General features: G+C 35.6%; 1 protein-coding gene across 1 annotated transcript in view; it reads left to right on the top strand.

Moving 5' to 3' along the window:
* LOC109101774 (protocadherin Fat 4-like) overlaps positions 1 to 20,000 on the top strand; it is a 53,207-nt gene that overhangs the window by 1,190 nt on the left and 32,017 nt on the right. Inside the window, exons 2-7 of the mRNA XM_042738818.1 lie at positions 139 to 299; positions 3,919 to 3,940; positions 5,979 to 6,256; positions 7,598 to 7,948; positions 11,014 to 11,936; positions 15,994 to 16,168. Coding sequence (XP_042594752.1) covers positions 139 to 299; positions 3,919 to 3,940; positions 5,979 to 6,256; positions 7,598 to 7,948; positions 11,014 to 11,936; positions 15,994 to 16,168 — 1,910 coding nt within the window. The remainder of the gene's footprint in view (positions 1 to 138; positions 300 to 3,918; positions 3,941 to 5,978; positions 6,257 to 7,597; positions 7,949 to 11,013; positions 11,937 to 15,993; positions 16,169 to 20,000) is intronic.

Raw genomic sequence — 20,000 nt, 5'->3', positions numbered from 1 at the left:
TGTTTTAGTTTTTTTTTTATGTTGTTTTATGTTTGAATTAGTGGTTGTTTTATTTGAGCTGTGTGTTTTCTGTGTGAGGTTAGGGTTTTGTGTGTTGTTTTTTCTGAGGGTGATAATGTCTCTGTGTCTCTGTCTCAGGTGGAGATCACTACTAGACAGGAAAGTGAATGATAGACCGAACGGTGTTTCCCTATCGGGACCGCGCCTGGACTCACCCATCCCCGAGAGAACATCTCAGCGACACGCGCTCAGGCATCCTGCAAGCTCACCGGCCACAGACGCAGGACGGACCCTCCCCGGTACACACACCACAACAGCTCGGCACTCATGATGACTTGATGTGCATCGAGATGGCTCTAGCTGGTGTCCCCTAGGGACGGAGTCTGTGTGGCCCCGGCCCCCAGCGCGCTAGACTGTGATTTTAATCAGCAGAGGAGACAGAGGAGACGCATCGACCTCTGGAGCTCCACTTCTCCAGTGCATCATCTCTGACCACTATGTAAATCCACTGCGAACCTTAAAACCAATGAGCTCCAACAGAGTCCACACGCCCCGTGGTGAGCTCTGAATTGGCTCGAGCAGTACTTGGACAGGCTGGCTTGGGGCGGCCGGGCTCTCATTAAGAGCACGACGACATAATAAAGACAGGATTTTAAAGCCTAAAAACTATAAAAAAAAAAAAAAAAAGAATGTTTTACTTTAAATAAAATAAACATTAACTGAAAAACAAACAATTTTTTTTTTATTTTAGCTAGTTGCCAAGGGGAAAAAAATAATTTAGTTTAATTTGATGTACTAAAATAACTAAAACTGAAACCATTAAAAAAAAATTGTTATTAAAAATGAATGTTAAATGAAGTAACATTATCATTAATTGTAATTTTAATATTATTTTAAAATATACTGTATATAATTTAATTTTAATTTTATTTTTAATAACATGTTTTAAAGGTTTGATTTTCATTAAGGTTGTAACTAGGTTTACTAATAATTAAAAATATGTAAATTAAATTGGAATTGGAAGATATGGAAATAAATTGGAAATGTAAATAAAAATATATACAGACACTGTGATTTCAACATTAAAAATAACAAAATTACTGAAACTAATAAAAATGAAAAACTAATTCAAAATACTGATTAAAGTAATTAATATTATGAAGAAAAAAACACTGGTAATTAAAATAATTAATCATGCACTGCATCACTGCAAACAAGTAAATGAAGTTAAGCTTTTTATACTACAAACCAGTGTGTTTATGATTATGATAATAGCATATGATAACAAATAAGTTTGCAACATCAAACAGCAAAGCACAGTGTTTTTGTCCAGAAAAAATAGTTAATAATAATGTAGCTGAGATAATAATCAAAGAGCCTGAATATGAAAAATTATTCTTTTAAATATAAATTGTGATTCATTTAATCATTAGTATGTCAGTTTACAATTTAAATTAATTATTAAATGTTTCAAATAAGTTAAATTGCTTGGATATAACTATATCAATATATTAAAAGTATAAATCAGTCCAGGAGGAACAGCTGTGATCGATCTGTGATTTTTTTCCTCTTCTGTTGTTCGTCAGTGTTTTAACTGAAAGCTCAAACTGAATGTGATGTTGGCACGCTGGGCAGGAATTCTGGGATGTTTGAGCTGTGTGGCTGGAGTCCAGGGTTATTCCTGTCCAGATCTCTGCCCACATCTGCACAGAACAGCCAGAGCTCCGGCTACAGAGAGCGATACTTATAACACCTTCTGTGAGGGGTTTAGCTCATTGCTAGGGGTTCTGGTGTTGCTATGCAGTTGCTATGCTGTCGTTAGGGGGTTCTGGGCGTTGCTATGCTATCGTTAGGAGGTTCTGGGTGTTGCTATGCTGTCGTTAGTCGCTAGGGGTTTCTGGGTGTTGCTATGCTGTTGCTAGGGGGTTGTGGGTGTTGCTATGCTGTCATTAGTCGCTAGGGGGTTGTGGGTGTTGCTATGCAGTTGCTAGGGGTTCTGGGTGTTGCTATGCTGTTAGTTGCTTGGGGTTTCTGGGTGTTGCTATGCTGTCGCTAAGGGGTTCTGGGTGTTGCTATGCTGTTGTTAGTTGCTTGGGGTTTCTGGGTGTTGCTATGCTGTCGTTAGGGGGTTCTGGGTGTTGCTATGCAGTTGCTAGGGGGTTTTGGGTGTTGCTTTGCTGTCGCTAGGCGGTTCTGGGTGTTGCTATGCACTATGCTGTCGCTAGGGGTTTTGGGTGTTGCTTTGCTGTCGCTAGGCGGTTCTGGGTGTTGCTATGCTGTCGCTAGGGGGTTCTGAGTGTTGCTATGCTGTCGCCTAGGGGGTTCTGGGAGTTGCTATGCTGTCGTTAGTCGCTAGGGGTTTCTGGGTGTTGCTATGCTGTCGTTAGTCGCTAGGGGGTTCTGGGTGTTGCTATGCTGTCGCTAGGGGGTTCTGGGTGTTGCTATGCTGTCGCCTCCCCTTCTGGGTTCTGGGTGTTGCTATGCTGTCGCTAGCCGGGGGTTCTGGGTGTTGCTATGCTGTCCGTTAGCGCTAGGGGGGTTTTGGGTGTTGCTTTGCTGTCGCTAGGGGGTTCTGGGTGTTGCTATGCTGTCGCTAGGGGGTTCTGGGTGTTGCTATGCTGTCGTTAGTCGCTAGGGGTTCTGGGTGTTGCTATGCTGTCGCTAGGGGGTTCTGGGTGTTGCTATGCTGTCGCTAGTTGCAAGGGGTTCTGGGTGTTGCTATGCTGTCGTTAGTCGCTAGGGGGTTCTGGGTGTTGCTATGCTGTCGTTAGTCGCTAGGGGGTTCCTTCTGGGTGTTGCTATGCTGTCAGCTAGGGGGGTTCTGGTGTGTTGCTATGCTGTCGTTAGTTTGCAAGGGGTTCTGGGTGTTGCTATGCTATGCGTTGCTAGGGGGTTTCTGGGTGTTGCTATGCTGGTCGTCAAGTAGTCGCTAGGGTGTTCTGGGTGTTGCTATGCAGTTGCTAGGGGGTTCTGGGTGTTGCTATGCTGTCGTTAGTCGCTAGGGGGTTCTGGGTGTTTGCTATGCTGTCGCTAGGGGGGGTTGGGGTGTTGCTATGCTGTCGCTAGGGGGTTCTGGGTGTTGCTAATGCTGTCGTTAGTCGCTAGGGGGTTCTGGGTTGTTGCTATGCTGTTCGTTAGTCGCTAGGGGGTTCTGGGTGTTGCTATGCTGTCGCTAGGGGGTTCTGGGTGTTGCTATGCTGTCGCTAGGGGGTTCTGGGTGTTGCTATGCTGTCGCTAGGGGGTTCTGGGTGTTGCTATGCTGTCGTTAGTTGCAAGGGGTTCTGGGTGTTGCTATGCAGTTGCTAGGGGGTTCTGGGTGTTGCTATGCTGTCGCTAGGCGGTTCTGGGTGTTGTTATGCAGTTGAAAAGAGTGTCAATTTTCCTCATTCAATGTGCGTCTGTGGGATTTTTCACCAGTTTTATCATCAGGTGAAAATCACCAAACACATACTCACTGCACGAAACATGGATAAACTATGCTTCAACCTTCATAAACATTGCGCTTTTGACATTTTATTAGTTTCTTTTTTTAAGTATTAAATTTAAGTTAAAGTAAATTTTTGTTGTTATTTCAGTTTTTAGTTCAGTTTTAATTTTTATTTATTCCCAGTTATTTTTAGTGCATTAAAGTAAACCTATTTTGGTTTGGTTTTATCTATTTTTTTTTTTTTTTATTTTAGGTTTTTTTTTTTTTTTTCTTTTTTTTTTTTTAGTTTTTTTCTAATAATTTTGTTGTTGTTTTTTTTTGTTTGTTTGTTTTCAAATATGCCTATGTAGTTTTTAGTTGTAATTGTTGTTATTTTAGTACACCACATTAAGATAAATGAAAAAGAGAAAAGCTGTCTTGGCAGTGAGCTGAACTAGTTGTTTAGTTTGCGTGAGCATGTATTTGATGAGAGTGTGTTGTGCTGGTTGTAGTTGAGGATAATGTGGTCAGTCGGTCAGAGGAAGCAGTTCTTCTCGTCTTTCAGATCTCTCTCTCTCTCTCTCTAAATGAGTTTCCGTATGTCGTTCGGTCGCTGCTGATCCAGTTCTGAGCGTTCAGCGTCCGCGGCCGGAAGAGGGGGCGGCTCCAGGTGGCTGATGGGAAATCCAGAGATCTGCTCTGATCTATGGCAGCAGGAGCTCAGGAATCACATTCACTTGCTTTTTTACTCTTTCTCACTGCGTTTCTCTTTCCAGCGCTTTTCCCAGAGAAAAACACGAAGATTCAGAGGATTTGAACATTAAACATTAAATGTGTGCGTGTGCATATATTGGTTTTAGGGTGTGTGTGTGTGTGTGTGTGTGTGTATATGTGTGTGTATATATATATAGGATAGTTTTAGGTAATATATTTATGATATGTGTGTGTATGTGTTTATTATTGTTAAATGCATGCAGATTACTATAGTTAACAGTAAAACCAAAACCATAAAAAAGTATATTTCCATTACTTAAACTGATGTCTTTTTAAAGTAAACTTACTGTATTTCAGCTAGTTGCTATGAAAAAAAATCTTATTTTCATGTATTTCATGTAAAAATAATAATAATAAAGAAAAAAATTAAAAATTAAAAAATATATACTTTTGTAATGACTAAAAATGACTAAAACGTAGCTCAAAATAAAAACAAATATATAAGAATAAAAACTAAATTCTAATTAGAAATATTAAAATAATATATGTAGCATAAAATTTTAAGCCTACTTTAAGGACCATTGTTATTTTAGAATTATTTATATACCATTATAGATTAATTTAATGTATGTTGTTATTTTAGAATTATTTATATACCATTATAGTTTTCATTAATCATTTGAATAAGCTGTTTTTTTTATATTTTCAGTCTTACATTTCTCATTAGAAATATCTAATAATAATATATGTAGGATGGAAGTAAATGTCTATACAGTAAATGTGTATCACGTCTGCACAGTATTTTTCGTGGATGTCCCGATCTGTCGCTGGCCTTATTCTCTGCTCGTCAGGATCAGGTGTTTTGTGTCTTTCAGTTCTTTCTTTTTTTTCTGTCTGTCTCTCGTTTGCTGGATTTATGTGTTTGTTTTTGTTTATGCTGAATGTATGTCTTAATTAAGCTCAACACCAGCCTGGAAATATAATACTTTCACTCTCACTAATTGGTCCGGCTGTAAACTGAAGTTCATGTGTGACGTTACACACAGACACATTTCTTTCAGTATTTTTGCACACCATATATTGTATATCTGTATATAGTTGTTAGTAATATTTTGAACTAGCTTTTATTTTTATATTTTCGCTTTTCATTTTAGTTTCTATTTATTTTCAGTTAGTGATTTTAATGCGTCAACATTTCTCATTTTCTCAAATTTTTTCATTTAATATTTATATTTTATTTAAGAAAATGTGTGAAAGTTTGACATTATGCACGGACAAGTTTATTTTATAGACCAATTATTTTGAATTAGCTTGTATTTTTATATTTTCAGCGTTCATTTGAATTTTTTTGTAATTTTGTTAAGTCTTGACATTTTTATTCGTTTTTTTTTATAATTAAATATTAGTATTAAATATTGCTGTTTAGTTATATGAATCATGATTTTTTTTTCATTTATTTTGTTTCATTTTTGGTTTTATTTATTTCCATTTTAATTTCTGTTTTTTATGTGCTTTTCACATTTTTATTAGTTTTTTTGTTGTTGTTGTTTTTATTACTTTAAGTTATTTTAATGCTTCAGTGTAAACTTATTTTAGTAAGCTGCCAAGACAACATTTCTTATTATCAAATTCTTCATGCAATATTCATATTTAATTTATTTCAGCTTTATTTCAATTAAATGTGTGAATGTGAGATGTTATGCACATACATTATTTTTACTTGACTGATTTTCTTAATATTTTTGTCTTGATTTTCAGTATAAATATCTAAAGATTCTTAAATCTTGTTTCCTGAGTTCTTTCTCACGGGGCAGAAAAACAATCTTGTCTCCCGTTTGAATGAAGTTTGTGACTGAAGCTGTGATTGTGTGCAGGGAGCGAACGCTCTGGTGACGTACTCCATCATCAGCGGCGCAGACGACAGCTTCCGCATCGACCCTGAGTCCGGCGAGCTGACGGCTATCCGGCGTCTGGACCGCGAGCGCAGATCCAAGTACTCACTGCTGGTGCGAGCCGACGACGGCCAGCAGTCCTCCGACGTCCGAGTCAACATCACGGTCAGCGACGTCAACGATCACACGCCACACTTCTCACGCAACGTCTACTCCTTCGACATCCCCGAGGACACCAGTCCAGGTATGAGACACGATGATGAGGATCAGTGAGTTCTTTTAATCGCGATTAATCACGATTAATTAATTCAAAAAATGTTTGTTTACATACTGTGTGTGTACTGTGTATATTTTAGGGATGGGTGATATCTTATAGTTTGCGATATATCGGTGAAAACCAGGATAATAACGATAAAGTCTAGTTGTTGACATATTTCAGTGCGTGACATGCACAGAAGGTGGACGTGAAATTGAGGAGTTTATCGGTAAACGAGGAGCTCCTCCTGGTTTGGTCAGGGATGTACATTGAGCCTTGAATAAATGTAGTACAGTAGCACAGCTGTGCATGTGTTTGAGCTTGTTTACAAACCTGTTGTCCGACAATGCTATCATTTATTGACATGCTTTTTCTCTAAATTAACTTCATAGCATCAGTCGAGTGTTTGAAATAACTGTTTGTGATCAGACGTGGTTGTTTCATATCACAGAATGAGACAGAAAGCTTCTGGAAGTAAAAACTCATGGTCAAACTGATTTTTAACAATAACTGATAAACCACTAAATAGATTTAATTTTTTTCTAATTAGCTTATATTTTTTATGTTGTTTATTTTTTATTTTAAATAATTTTTTAGTTAAATATTAATATTAAATATGACTATTTAGTTCTATTAATTGATATTAATTTATTTTTTATTTCAGTTATAGTTTTAGTTAATATATTATTTTAAATAAATTATAATATTATTAATATAGTTAATATAGTTAATTTTAATGCTTCATGCTTCATTAAATATGTGAATGTGACGTTATACAAAGACATGTTTATTATAGTATTTTGCACAACATTTATTTTAACATTATTTATATACTAATTTAGTTTTTAGTAATATTTTGAATCAGCTTATATTTTTATATTTTCCGTTTTCATTTTAATTTTACAATTAATTTTATTTATTTTTTCATTTTGTTATGTGCTTTTGATATTTTTATTAATTTTATTGAAATATTACTGTTAAATATTACTAATATTCTATTCTATTGTTTTTAAGTTTTAGTTTTTTTTATTAAATATTATTATGTAGTTATATTAAAAATATTCTTCTTTTTTTTTCAGTTTTAGTTTTAGTTCTATTTTATTTTGTTGAAGCCGTCAGACTGCATTATTTCAATTATATTTTTAATAATTAAGCTGAACAGCAGAATTCCCAAGTGAAAAACTACATTATTCATGATGCGGCGGAGAAACTTTCAATAATCATAGAATCAAATCAAGCACATTGCACTAAAACTCCAATGCTTGTTTGTGATTGGTCAGTGAATATTGTTGTATAATTACTAAGTTTCTGTTGTGTTTTTCCATCGAGGTTCGATCGTGGCGGCGATTCTGGCCAGCGACTCTGACTCGGGATCAAACGGCGAGATCACGTACTCTATAGGGGAGGATGATGAGGACGCCACCTTCCTCCTGAACCCCGTGACCGGCGTCTTCAACATCAGCCGAGCGCTGGACTACGAGTCTCAGCAGTACTTCATCCTGACGGTCCAGGCGCGTGACGGAGGCGGTCTGTCCAGCTCCGTACGGGTCTACTTCAATCTTCTGGACGTCAACGATAACCCGCCGCGCTTCAGCAGCTCCGTCTACAGCAGCTCGGTCCTGGAGAGCGTGAGTCCTGGAGCGACCGTCCTGAGCCTGAGCGCCGCTGACGCCGACGACGGTGAGACGCTCACAATTCACTTCAGAAAAAAGCAGTCCACTGTTTCTCCTCAGAGGATATTACACATGCACTTATGGTCTGAATAACTTGATACAAGCCTAAAATATTTACTTGAGATTTTAAGTTAGGTTTTCCATAATTTAACAACAATTTCATGGGTACAAGTGTTTTATTATTGTCATTTTAAATTATTTTATTTTTTAAAATATTATTTATACATTATTATGTTAATATATTATTGTATTATTATTTATTTTTTTTCGATTTTTTTAATTATTTATTCAAATTTTTTAATTTTTGTGATTTAATTAATTATAAGGTTTTTAAATCAACTTGCAAACCCCAGTTTCAGTTCATGGTTACAGGTTTTATTATTTTTTATATATTATTATTATTATTATTATTATTATTATTATTATTATTATTATTATAGGTGTAAATATTTTGTGTTTTTTTATTTTATTTTGATTATTTTAAAAATTATTATTATTTATTTATTTATTATTATTTAATTAATTATTAGTTTTTCATCAACTTGCAACACCAGTTTAATTAATATATATATATATATATATATATATATATATATATCTATATATATTATATATATATATATATATATATTATATATATATATATATTATGTAAATATTTTGTTTTATTTTTTTATTTTGATTATTTTAAAATTATTATAATTTTTTTTTTTTTTTTTTTTTTTTTTTTTATAATTCTTAGTTTTTCATCAACTTGCAAACACCAGTTTGGGAAACCCTGCTCTAATGTACATAAAAATACATAACATATTTCACACAAATATTGGGTAAAATTTTTAATTAGATTGCAATCCTTTTGATACTTTTTGTATTTGTAACATTGTATAAAATGTATGCACTTTTTCATTCTGTTCGCTACTTTAATTCAAATTCAGGTTGAAGAGTTAAGTTAGTTTGTTAACTGGTTTTGCTTTTTCTTAATTAGATTAAAAATGCTTATCTGCACTGAATGAAATGTATACAAATATCTGCAGTTGTAATTTTCGACATTTTGCCATCTTGGTTGATTTTAACGTTGTTTTCTACAACAGTAAATTAATTTAAAATCACATTTTAGTCTAAGAATGTTGACAAACGCTAATATTATAGAAATAAAATACTTTTTATTGTATTGAATTAAATGATACTGTTTTTAACAATATTTATCCAACAGTAAATTACATTTAATAATTACATACCATATTTAAATGTAAGAATGTTGACCAATGCTAGCATTATAGCATGAAATAATTAACTCTACTCTGAATGAAATAGTTTTTAACAACATTTATGTGGTTTTCTACAACAGGAAAGTGCCTTTGTTCATTTAAATTCAGCACATTTCAACATATTTACACTCAGGCTAGTCTCGTCTAGTTCAGACTGCGGTTAGTTTAGTACAGGCAGGGTTTGGGTGGATCTCACAGAATCATGTCTGGGTCATATCAAAATGAATAAAAGGAAAAAAGAGCAGATATGTAGCACAAAGAAGCTGCAGGCTGAATTCTGAGCCGCACGTGTTTCTGTGAGATTCATGTCTCAGACTGTAATGTGGTTATGCTGACCTACATTTGTGCCTGTGGCTTTTCCTCCCGCTCTTCTGTAAGCGTGTTCATGAGCACACAGTGTCCTCAACGCGTTTCTGACCACATGAGAGCGGGACATCATTGTTAGAGCCTCCTGACCCCTGACCTCTGACCCCTGCGTGTTTAGTAAACAAGGCCGGTGTGGTTCCACATGAGCGGCCAGCATTACAGACGCTCAATTAGAGCTCATTTACTGTGAACGGAGCAGATCAGTATCACACACTCGCTGTACTGTAACACGTCTGCACAAACACAACGCCCAAACCTCACAAACACACCGTTATACTGCAGAGATCCCTCTGCACATCCGTGCTGTTTTACAGTCAAAGTCATTATTTCTGTTTAATAACTGAATAACTACACAATGCTCAAACAGAGTTGAGCCCCAAATTTTAGTCAGCTTATTTACTTGAATATTTAATATTAATATTTATATTTAATATTTACTTTACTTATTTTAGTATATACTTGATTATTGGCTTGATATATTTGCTCTGATATTTCAATTATTTTACATTTGCATGTTCAAAGAGGAATGTCTCCAGTTATTTTAGTATTCTTTATATACTACTATAATTTTAAATAACATTTTGTATTTTTTTTTTTTTTTTTCAATTTTAGTGTTTTTTATTATTATTTTTATATTTTTGTGTCATTTTTATTATTATTTTTAAATTTATATTTAGGTTTAAATAATTTTTATTTAATTTCACTGCTTCGGTTTATTTTATTTTTAGTCAGGGTTATTATAGTTAACCAAAACTAAAGTAGAAAAACAATTATATATATATATATAGTATTATTTGTAAAAAATTAAAATAAAATATCTAAAATATTTTTTGTTTTTTTGGGGGGTTTTTTCAGCTAGGTGCCAAGGCAGAATTTCTGTCTTGTTTTTATATTAAATATATTATATATCTTTTTTTTTTTTTGTTAAGTAATTTATGAAAATGTGTTTATTTTATTTTAGCTCAATTGGACTGACCAAAATATATATATATATATATATAATAAAAAACAGAAAATATATAAATAAAAACTGATTCATAATATTAATAAAAAACAGTGTTTCACATTAGTAAATACTGAAATAATAAATGTTTTTTAATCTAATATTTTATTTTATTTTATTTCAGTTGGTTAGTTTTAGTTAATGATAACAACCGTGATTGTCACATAACATACAAGTTAAATAAAATATTATCTTGTGTGTTTTTTCTTTTCTTTTCTTTTTTTTTTTTTTTTTTACATTGTTTTGATTTAATAAATCATTTTTAAAAAAATCAATTTTGGGAAACCCTGCTCATAAAAATGCATATACACACAAATATTGTTCTTTTTCAGATACACAGTTGTTAGCAACAGTCTGTAAACATTGTTTCTGTTTTCTACCGCAGCAGAGCTGTGACCCCTGATTAAATATAATAGCATTAGTGTTGTTTTCCAGGGCCGAATGCGGAGCTGCATTACAGCATCGCTTCAGGAGACCCGCAGTCACAGTTCACCATCACAAACACCTGCGTCTTACAGACCAGGAAAGCTCTGGACCGAGAGACGCAGTCGTTTTACAACCTGGTCATCACCGTGAACGACCTGGCCCTGCCTCCCATGAGCCGCTTCACCAGCACCGCACAGGTGTCAATCATCCTTCTAGATGTCAACGACTGCCCCCCCACATTCACGTCACAAAAGACGGCGTATATTCAAGAGAACACGCCGGTGGATACGCTAGTGTTCAGAGCGCAAGCGAGCGACGCCGACAGCGGCCCCAACAGCTACGTGGAGTATTCCCTCAAAGGGCCGTTTGGGAATAAATTCAGCATCGGGAACATCGACGGCGGCGTGACTCTGGTGGGCGAACTGGACCGCGAGGAGATGGCCAATTACTCGCTGACCATCGTGGCCACGGATAAAGGTGAGCCGCCGCTTTCCTCCAGCATGGAGGTCACGATGATCGTGCTGGACGTGAACGACAACACGCCTAGCTTCTCGCAGAACATCTACGACATCGAGATCGAGGAGAACACGCTCAGCGGCACCGACGTCCTGCAGGTGTTCGCTAGCGACGCCGACGAGGGAACCAACGGTCAGATACGCTTCTCCATCGCCGGAGGGAACCTGAACTCGGACTTCCGGATCGACTCGGTGACAGGCGTGATTTCTGTGGCGAAGCTTCTGGATCGTGAGATGCGCTCGGCGTATTCTCTGCTGGTGCAGGCGGCGGATCGCGGCAGCAGTCCTCGAGTGGATCGCACCACTGTTAACATCATGCTTTTGGACGTAAACGACTGCGCACCTGTGTTTGAGCTCTCGCCGTACAGCGTCAGCGTACAGGAGAACTTAGGAAATCTACCCAAGAACATCCTACAGGCAAGTGCACGCCATTTATGCTATTGAAATTATCGTAAATATGTTTACAATCGTTCATTTAGCATATGTTTAGTTCAAAAAAGTGATTTATGAAAGAGGAACTAGTTGGAAATTGACAAACAGCATCTGAGGTCACATTTGGGATATTTTTAGTAAATTGTTTTTGGAAAAACGTAAGCATTTATGAAACAAAATCTATGAAATAGAAGACAAAAAATGTCCAAGAACATATTACAGGCTAGTACACGGCATTTATGCTATTTAAATTATCGTAAATATGTTTACAATCATGCATTATGCAGATGCTTATTTCTAAAGTGATTTATAAAAGAGGAAATTGACAGTTTTCAAAATAACTTTTTGTGTAATCAAAGTTGGCAGAAGAAATCATTTGTCAAACTAAATCTATGAAATGGAAGACAAAAAATGTCCAAGAACATCTTATATTCAAGTGCTATCAAAAAACATTCAAGTGCTGTCCAAGAACATCTTACATTTATGGTATCAAAATTATCATAAATGCCAAGTTCTGTCACAAAACTGTAGATGGTGCAGGCTGAGGGGTCGTTAATGTAAACTGATGATATTCAGAGCATTGTAAAATGCTGGTTAGCATTCACTAGAGTGAGTTCCTCTGAAACCCTCCACCTTCCCCAGCTCCACCTGTATAGATCTGCTGCAGGTTATTTTATAAGCTACTGTATTTGTGCAGCAGCAGTACATATTTTAATACTCAAAGCAAAGTATCACCGTAGGCATTGGCAGTAGCAAGTTCCTGTACTTGCTTAGCAGCAGCAGCAGCAATAATTTACAACTACAGCAATAACTAACAGCAGCAGCAGCGTAGCAGATCGATTCCGCTAAGAGTTGTCATGATAGAAATACATTTACAGCCATGCATTAGACAGATTCTTTTTTCCAAAGTGACTTATTAAAAAGGGACTAGTCAAAAACTGAATTCTGGAAAATTGGTCATTTTTGGTATTTGGTGCATTTCGGACATCATAACATAATGATTTTAATCGTGATTGGGGGAACACTTGAGAAATTATTTTTTGGAAAAGTGTAAGCATTTATTAAACAAAATCTATAAAACAGAAGACAAAAAATGTCCAGTAACATCTTACAGGCAAGTAACCTACATTTATGCAATCAAAATTATTGTAAACACATTTACAATCTTGCATTTAGCAGACTCTTTTCTTAAAGTGACTCATGAAAGTGAGACTACGTAGTTGGAAGAGGCCGAGTTTTCTAGTCAGAAATCAGACATAAACAGCTTCTGAAGTCATATATTTGGGTCCTTCTTGATATTCAGTGCCTTTTGGACATCACAAATTGTTGAAAATCAAATACAATTTTCTAAACAACTTTTTGTGTAATCATGATTGGGAGATGTAAAATATTTGAAAAATGATTCAGGTCAAGATCAGGTAAATAAATGTTAGCATTTATGAAACAAAATCTATGAAATGGAAGGCCAAAAATGTCCACCCTGTTAAGGACAAACAGGAGTTCAAAAATGACTTCAGAAATGAGGTCAAGATCTTTAGCAGGGACACAGAAGCCACCGGATACCAGGAATGACCCAATTACAACTGGACAACTCCGAAACCGAATTTCTGATTCATCCGGGACACAAACTTTAAACAGTGACTGTAAAGTCTTGTTCATTTGTCCCACAACCTTTGCATTGCTTCCTCTTTGCTTTGCTGTTACAATCATGTGTATTTATGTATCTCTATAACCATTTGATGTTTAGTGTATGTATTTTACACAGCGTGTATTTGACTGAGTTTGACTAGATTGCGCGGTGGATGTTTATACGGTTGTAAACTAATGTGACGTTACAATTTATTCAAAATCTGTTTGATATTGTAAATCCAATATCTAAATATTTTCAGTACATTTTGTCTCTATTATGATTTAAAAGGCAAGAATGAACCCAGTGTCCGATGCGACAAACTTGTAATTACGACTATAGTGGGAAATTGCTGATAGCATTAGTTCATCTCATTAGATTGGGCGGCTTTGGTTCTACATCATTTAGAATTTTTGCTTTAACATGCAGAAATGCGAGACCTGATTTCCAGCACAAGCCGCGCTCTGTAACTGGAATGGCTTGCGTGTTTGACGGCGCGGCTGGAATGATAAACGCTGGCTTCCCAGCGCAGGGTGACCGAGTGTAAACACAGAAAGTAATATGCCACGGCCAAATGACATAGTGAGGGTGGTCTCCAGTGTCCAAGTCAAAACAAACCTCACCTGAGAGGAAAATGAGCTGGAGTCACGGCTCCTCAGGTGTGCCAGCGCCAGAGTCTCACGCAAACCAACACTGAACCCAGCCGAGGCGTTTTACAGACCTACAACACAGAATGAGAACTGAGTGAAAATCAGCTAAGTCCACATGGAATAAGAATCACTAACTACCAGATAACACATTCAGCTTATAAAAACATTGTGCGAACATTGTTTTGACCATCATTTAAAGATTACAGAAACGTTCCTTACAAAGTTCTAGTAACTTTATTTTCACCCAAACTTTTCTTTTAAATATTATAAGAACATTAACATGCCCAGTTTTCTTGTTGTGATTATAACGTTGTTTGAAGGTTATAAAAACGTTTCTTAGAATGTTCATCAAGTACAAATAACATTTCAAGAATGTTTATCTCAGAATGTTTTTTTTTTTCTCAACATTCTGAGAATCAAATATTAATAAAGTTATATGAACATTCCATAGACATTAATTTAAGAAGGTTTTGTCCTAACATTTCTATAACTTTTAAAAAAAAAATTAGCAAAAGTTGTGAGAAGATTTCTTGTTGGCTGGGGATATTAAAGCTGTTTAGTTACAAAACAGTGACGATCTCCTGCGGGCGCAAACTTGTCACCTTTTGGTGAAATTTGCCTTTTTGAATCCAATGTAGGTCTTTTGTGTAGATCTGACTTCTGCACTCTCAAAAAACCCCAACAAACAAAGCATAGACACGATGTAAATAAGAGATTCATTATACCGTGTGTAGTTACATTCTTTGATTATAACAGGAGTTTGCTCACTTTTTGTATATAATACATTAAATTTGAAGTTTTGTTTGTCGTGCTTTTAAGAGGACCGACGTTCACATATATTGCTTGTTTCAGGAGTGACAAACACGTCTGTGTTTATACGATATTAGGGTGTGTGAATGGCATTTAAGCTAATGAGTGATCATTTTTATCATCATCTACTTGTTCTAGTGGTAACATCATGTCATTTTCATTTTAAAAGTGTTTGTTTTCCATCAGGTGACTAAACTGAAGCATGGCTCATTTTCCATGAGAAATGAGAAGTGTCTTCTTTAATCTGACTCTTACTCTAGAGCTAAAAGCATAATGAAGTGTTTCAAATATTACATCTCAAGTCATCTTGTTCAGGGTGATTAGCAGTGTTACTGTAGTAGCGTTAATTAATTGTGATAGTTTTCATTAATATTATTAGGTGTCTTGTTGTGTTTTTGTTTTTAATTTTATGTCTTTATTATATTTTTTACATTTTTTATTTTAACTTTAATTATTTTAGTACATCAAGTTAAGCTAAATGAAAATGAGAAATGCTTCCTTGGAAACTGTCCTAAATAAAATAAGTTTAAGGGTTTTTTCAGAGCAGTTCACAGTTAATGAAAATCACACATTTATGCCAAATGATTGCTTATGTTATACTGTTGATGAATTATGACCGTGTTTACATGATGGTGTTGGTAGATGGTTGCAAGATGCATATTTTAGCTCCATCATGTTTATAAATGAGCAGCTGGAAGTAGCAAAGCAACTACATTTCAAAATAAGAGTCCTGCTGTATTTCAGACTTGCTTATAATTAAAAGTCCTGAATTACACATATTTTTTATTTTTTTCTTCTGGATATTAAAGGTATATTGGATGCACAAACTGTATCTGGCATTTAATTCAGCATGTTGGCTTTGAATATGAGATGGCATGACTTGTTTTCAGATTTGATGGGTTTGTTCAGTAGGGACTGGTATTGAGTCCTAAAGGAGGTTTGTGTTGTGTGGCAGGTGCTGGCCCGTGATGATGATCTGGGCAGTAACGGTCAGATCAGCTACTCCCTAAACAGCGGGAACGACGCGGGAGCATTCAGCCTTACATCCGGCGGTCAGCTGAACCTGATCCGAACACTGGACCGAGAAGCCCAGGACAAATACACGCTCATCATCACGGCGCATGACGCAGGTAAGAGCGAAACCGCTGACCGAAATGGGCCGACACCGAAAATTAAATCCTATTAATCCAGCACTAGTGTCCACACATTTACATTTATGCATTTAGCAGACGAGTTTATCCAAAGGATGCATTCAGGCTATAAATTTTTTACCTAACATGTAATCCCTGGGAATCAAACCCACAACCTTTTGCACTGCTAACGCAATGCTCTACCACTGAGCCACAGGAACACACGTTTACCTACTGTAGTTTATCCATACTTTGTGCATGAAATAAACACTGTTTCCATCCGAAGATGCAAATTAGTTTTCCAGTACAAATATCTGAACTTACTTAAATCAGGATACATGTACTGGAGAAGCACAATGACTTCAGATAGTAAGTCTTGTTTTCTGAGAAAAGTGGTTGAAATTTGGTTTTAAAGTTGATCTTGTTTTCCCTCTGAATTCTTCTGACACCATCGCCAGATTGATTTTTTTTCTTGCTTTAATCATAAACTCACTTCATTTTGATACATTTTTTTCCTAACAGGTAAGATTCTCACAACTTTCACTATTTAAAAGTTGCTTTATTAATATTTGACATACATTCTCATAACATTAAGAGATCAACATTCTCAAAATGTCTTCATGATGTTATTTGTACTTGATTAAGTGTTTTCGCAGCCTTTAAATAACAAGAAAACTGGACATTTTAATGTTTTAGAAACATTTCAAAGCAATGCTCCCACAATGTTATTATAACCTAAATTTGTGGCCGGGGTCACACCATTTTCCTTCTCCAGTAAACGTATCTTAATTTGAGAATATTTAGATATTTGTACTGGAAAACAAGACAGAAATACTGATGAAAAACATCATTTTTTAGAGTGTTGTTGCCAGAATTTCCTGAAAGCATGCCTGGGGTTTATTTTGGTCTTGGGATTAAATTAGATTGTAAGTATTTTTATAAGAGTTAAAACCATTCTGAAAGAAGTGTTTACTTTCGCAAGAGATGCATAATCCTTTTGGACGGTGTGTGCATGTTTTGTGGTTTTTTGTGTAGAGTTCAGCGAAAAGGAGCCATGGTTTCAGAACTTGTGTGTAAGCAATTAAAAAAAAATGGGGGAAAACATGCCTGTGTCTTGATTTTGGGATGAAATATGACTCAGAGAAGTTCTTGACAGGTTTCACCCGTATATTGTGTAGTAAGTTTGTAGTAAATATCTCCGCAGTTGAACTTCAGTTGATCTGGAGCTGATGTTAATCTGTTGTTTGGGAGGTCCTGGTGTGTGTGTGTGTGTGTGTGTTCCTCCGAGGTCACGTGACCTGCTGTAAAGACAGGGACTTGCTCTGGACATCAGCGAGAACTTTTGTCGATAAATACTGTCCGGTATCTGCCAAGAGCAGGAAGCGGCTCTGGAGCGCCGAGAGCCAGTCAAACCATGACTGATGTTTTGGGGCCTGGACACAATCTGCAGACGTTTTTCACATTTTCTACGCTGGTTTTAGTAGTAAATCTGCTGAAGTCGGATTTAAACGTGATCAGATGTGTTAATTGTGACTCGCAGTTCTGCTTTATTGCAAAAACGCTTATGAAAATGAACAATTTTCTACTTTCATTGCTGGAAAAAATGGTTTAGAATGGTTTTAGTTGGTCCTCAAAACCCCTCAAATCTATTTTGTATGATCATATAATTTTGGTATTAGTTACACTACCAGTCAAAAGTTTGTGAACAGTAAGATTTGTAATGTTTTTTTTAAAGAAGTCTCTTCTACTCACCGAGGCTGCATTTATTTGATCAAAAATACAGTAAAAATTGTGAAATATTATTACAGTGTGAATATCTGTTAAAGTGTAATTTATTTCTGTGATGCGCAGCTGTATTTTCAGCATCATTACTCCAGTCTTCAGTGTCACATGATCTTCAGAAATCACTTTAACAAATTTTAACTGCTTATTTTTTTTTTGTTTTTTGATTAGTGAGGAGGAGAATTTTTTAAAGATTTATTTGGTTTTTTTTTATTTTAGTGTATCTATAATAACTCCAGTGATTAGAGTGACATCATCAGACTAAAACTCAGTAATGAACTATAATGTCAGTATTTTGTCTGCGCTGATAGTGATGGATAAATAGCCTCGTTATTGAAAAAGCGAGACTATTTTAAAACAGCTGAGCTACTGGCAGAGAGAAAAGTCACTGTTTTCTTCTCTAAAACCAGCCTGAGCAGATCATGAAACCAGTTTAGTCCAGACCGCACAGATCCGCAGCAGCATACACGTTTATCACAAATAAAGCGTGATTAATGCTGCGAATGTTTACTCGTGTTTGTGTTTGCGCTGCTCTCTGCCAAAAAGCTCCGAAGTCTCCTCCAACACTCGTGAAGCAGAAACAAACTCCCTAAACGCCGCAGAACGAGCTCGTTGTGTGCTGATAGTGAAATATGGAGCCGGAGCCGTCTGAAACGCTTTCCTGGAGCGGCCCAATGATATTCCCATTCCTGGATTTCCAGTAGATTTGTGATTCAGATGAGAGTTCATTGACACGTTCAGCAGACAGCTTCGGATCTCATCAACCTTTAGGCTTTGTTCACCGTGAGAACCTTAATAATCAGCTTTCACTCTGTAGAAATGTGTTACTGCCACAGCATAAAAACTGTAAAAAGGGGAGGTTTTTATCTCACAGCTCTAACTAAACACACCCAGGATTGCAAGAAAAAAGTTTGAGATAAAAAGTTGCAATTACATTTTTTTTTTTTTTTTGTGGCGGAAACAACAAAAACATCATCAAAAATATTAAAACTTACAAGATGTAAATTCTGAATTGCAAAAAAGAAAGTCCGAATTTCAAGATATACCCTCAGAATTCAGACTTTCTCACAACTGCAGTTTTATATCTTGCCATTCTGACTTTTTTTTTTCCTCACAAATGTTTTTCTCATTCTATGCTTTATCATTTAAATCTTTCACTGACATATCCACAATGTCCTTCAAGTTTTTTTTGTTTTTTTTTTTTTTTTGCTAAAAATGTGTAATTATATTTTTGTTTTGGCATGATAAAAATGTGTAACATTCCCATATTATGTTGCATTGGTGTTAGCATAAATAAATATGTTTATATAAATAAATAAATCTAATAAAATGCATTGTTTTTGGTAAGTGTTATTTTATTGTTATTTTTATTTTATATTTATTTATTGTTATTTTATTGTTATTTTATTTTATTGTTATTTTTGTATTCATTGTTTTTATTTTATATATTTATTTTATTTTTTATTTATTTTTATTTTATTTTTATATTTATTGATTTTTTTTCAATACTGTCATTGTATTTTGTTATTTAATTAATTATTATAAGCGTTTCATTAATTTGCAAACTCTAGTTTGGTGAAGCCTGTTGTGGTTTATTCTGTGTAAACGGTCCAAATCTTGTTTCTGTGCATGTACAGTATCATGTGAAAGTTCCTGTTTCTAGCTTCACATGTACATGACAGGAACTGAAATATTAGAAATAATAAGAGATCAGCTCAGACGGGCCTGATGTTAGAGTCTGGATTTCTGTAGCTCTTCTGGGACGAACGCCGTGCTCCACTTCTCAATTTTACGCTTCTATAGTCTCGACCTTTAACCTCGCGCTTTTCTTTGTCCCTATAAATCTCCACAATATCTTTCCATATGATCTCTGTCTCTGAAGGAAAGCTGGCAGCGCTGGGAGAGATCTTGGCAGGCCGGAGTCATTATTTGGAAATGTGTGTTTTTCTGTGGAGTGTGGAGGAGAGGCCAGCAGTAAAAAGGTGCTTTACAAGAGAGAGAATCGAGGGCTTATTCTGCGCGCCGAGGAAAGATGTTGGCAGCGTTTCTG

Source organism: Cyprinus carpio, chromosome B14, assembly GCF_018340385.1.
Source record: "Cyprinus carpio isolate SPL01 chromosome B14, ASM1834038v1, whole genome shotgun sequence".
NCBI lineage: Eukaryota > Metazoa > Chordata > Actinopteri > Cypriniformes > Cyprinidae > Cyprinus > Cyprinus carpio.
Note: the sequence above shows the minus strand (reverse complement) of the source record. Positions and strands in the feature narration are given on the sequence as shown.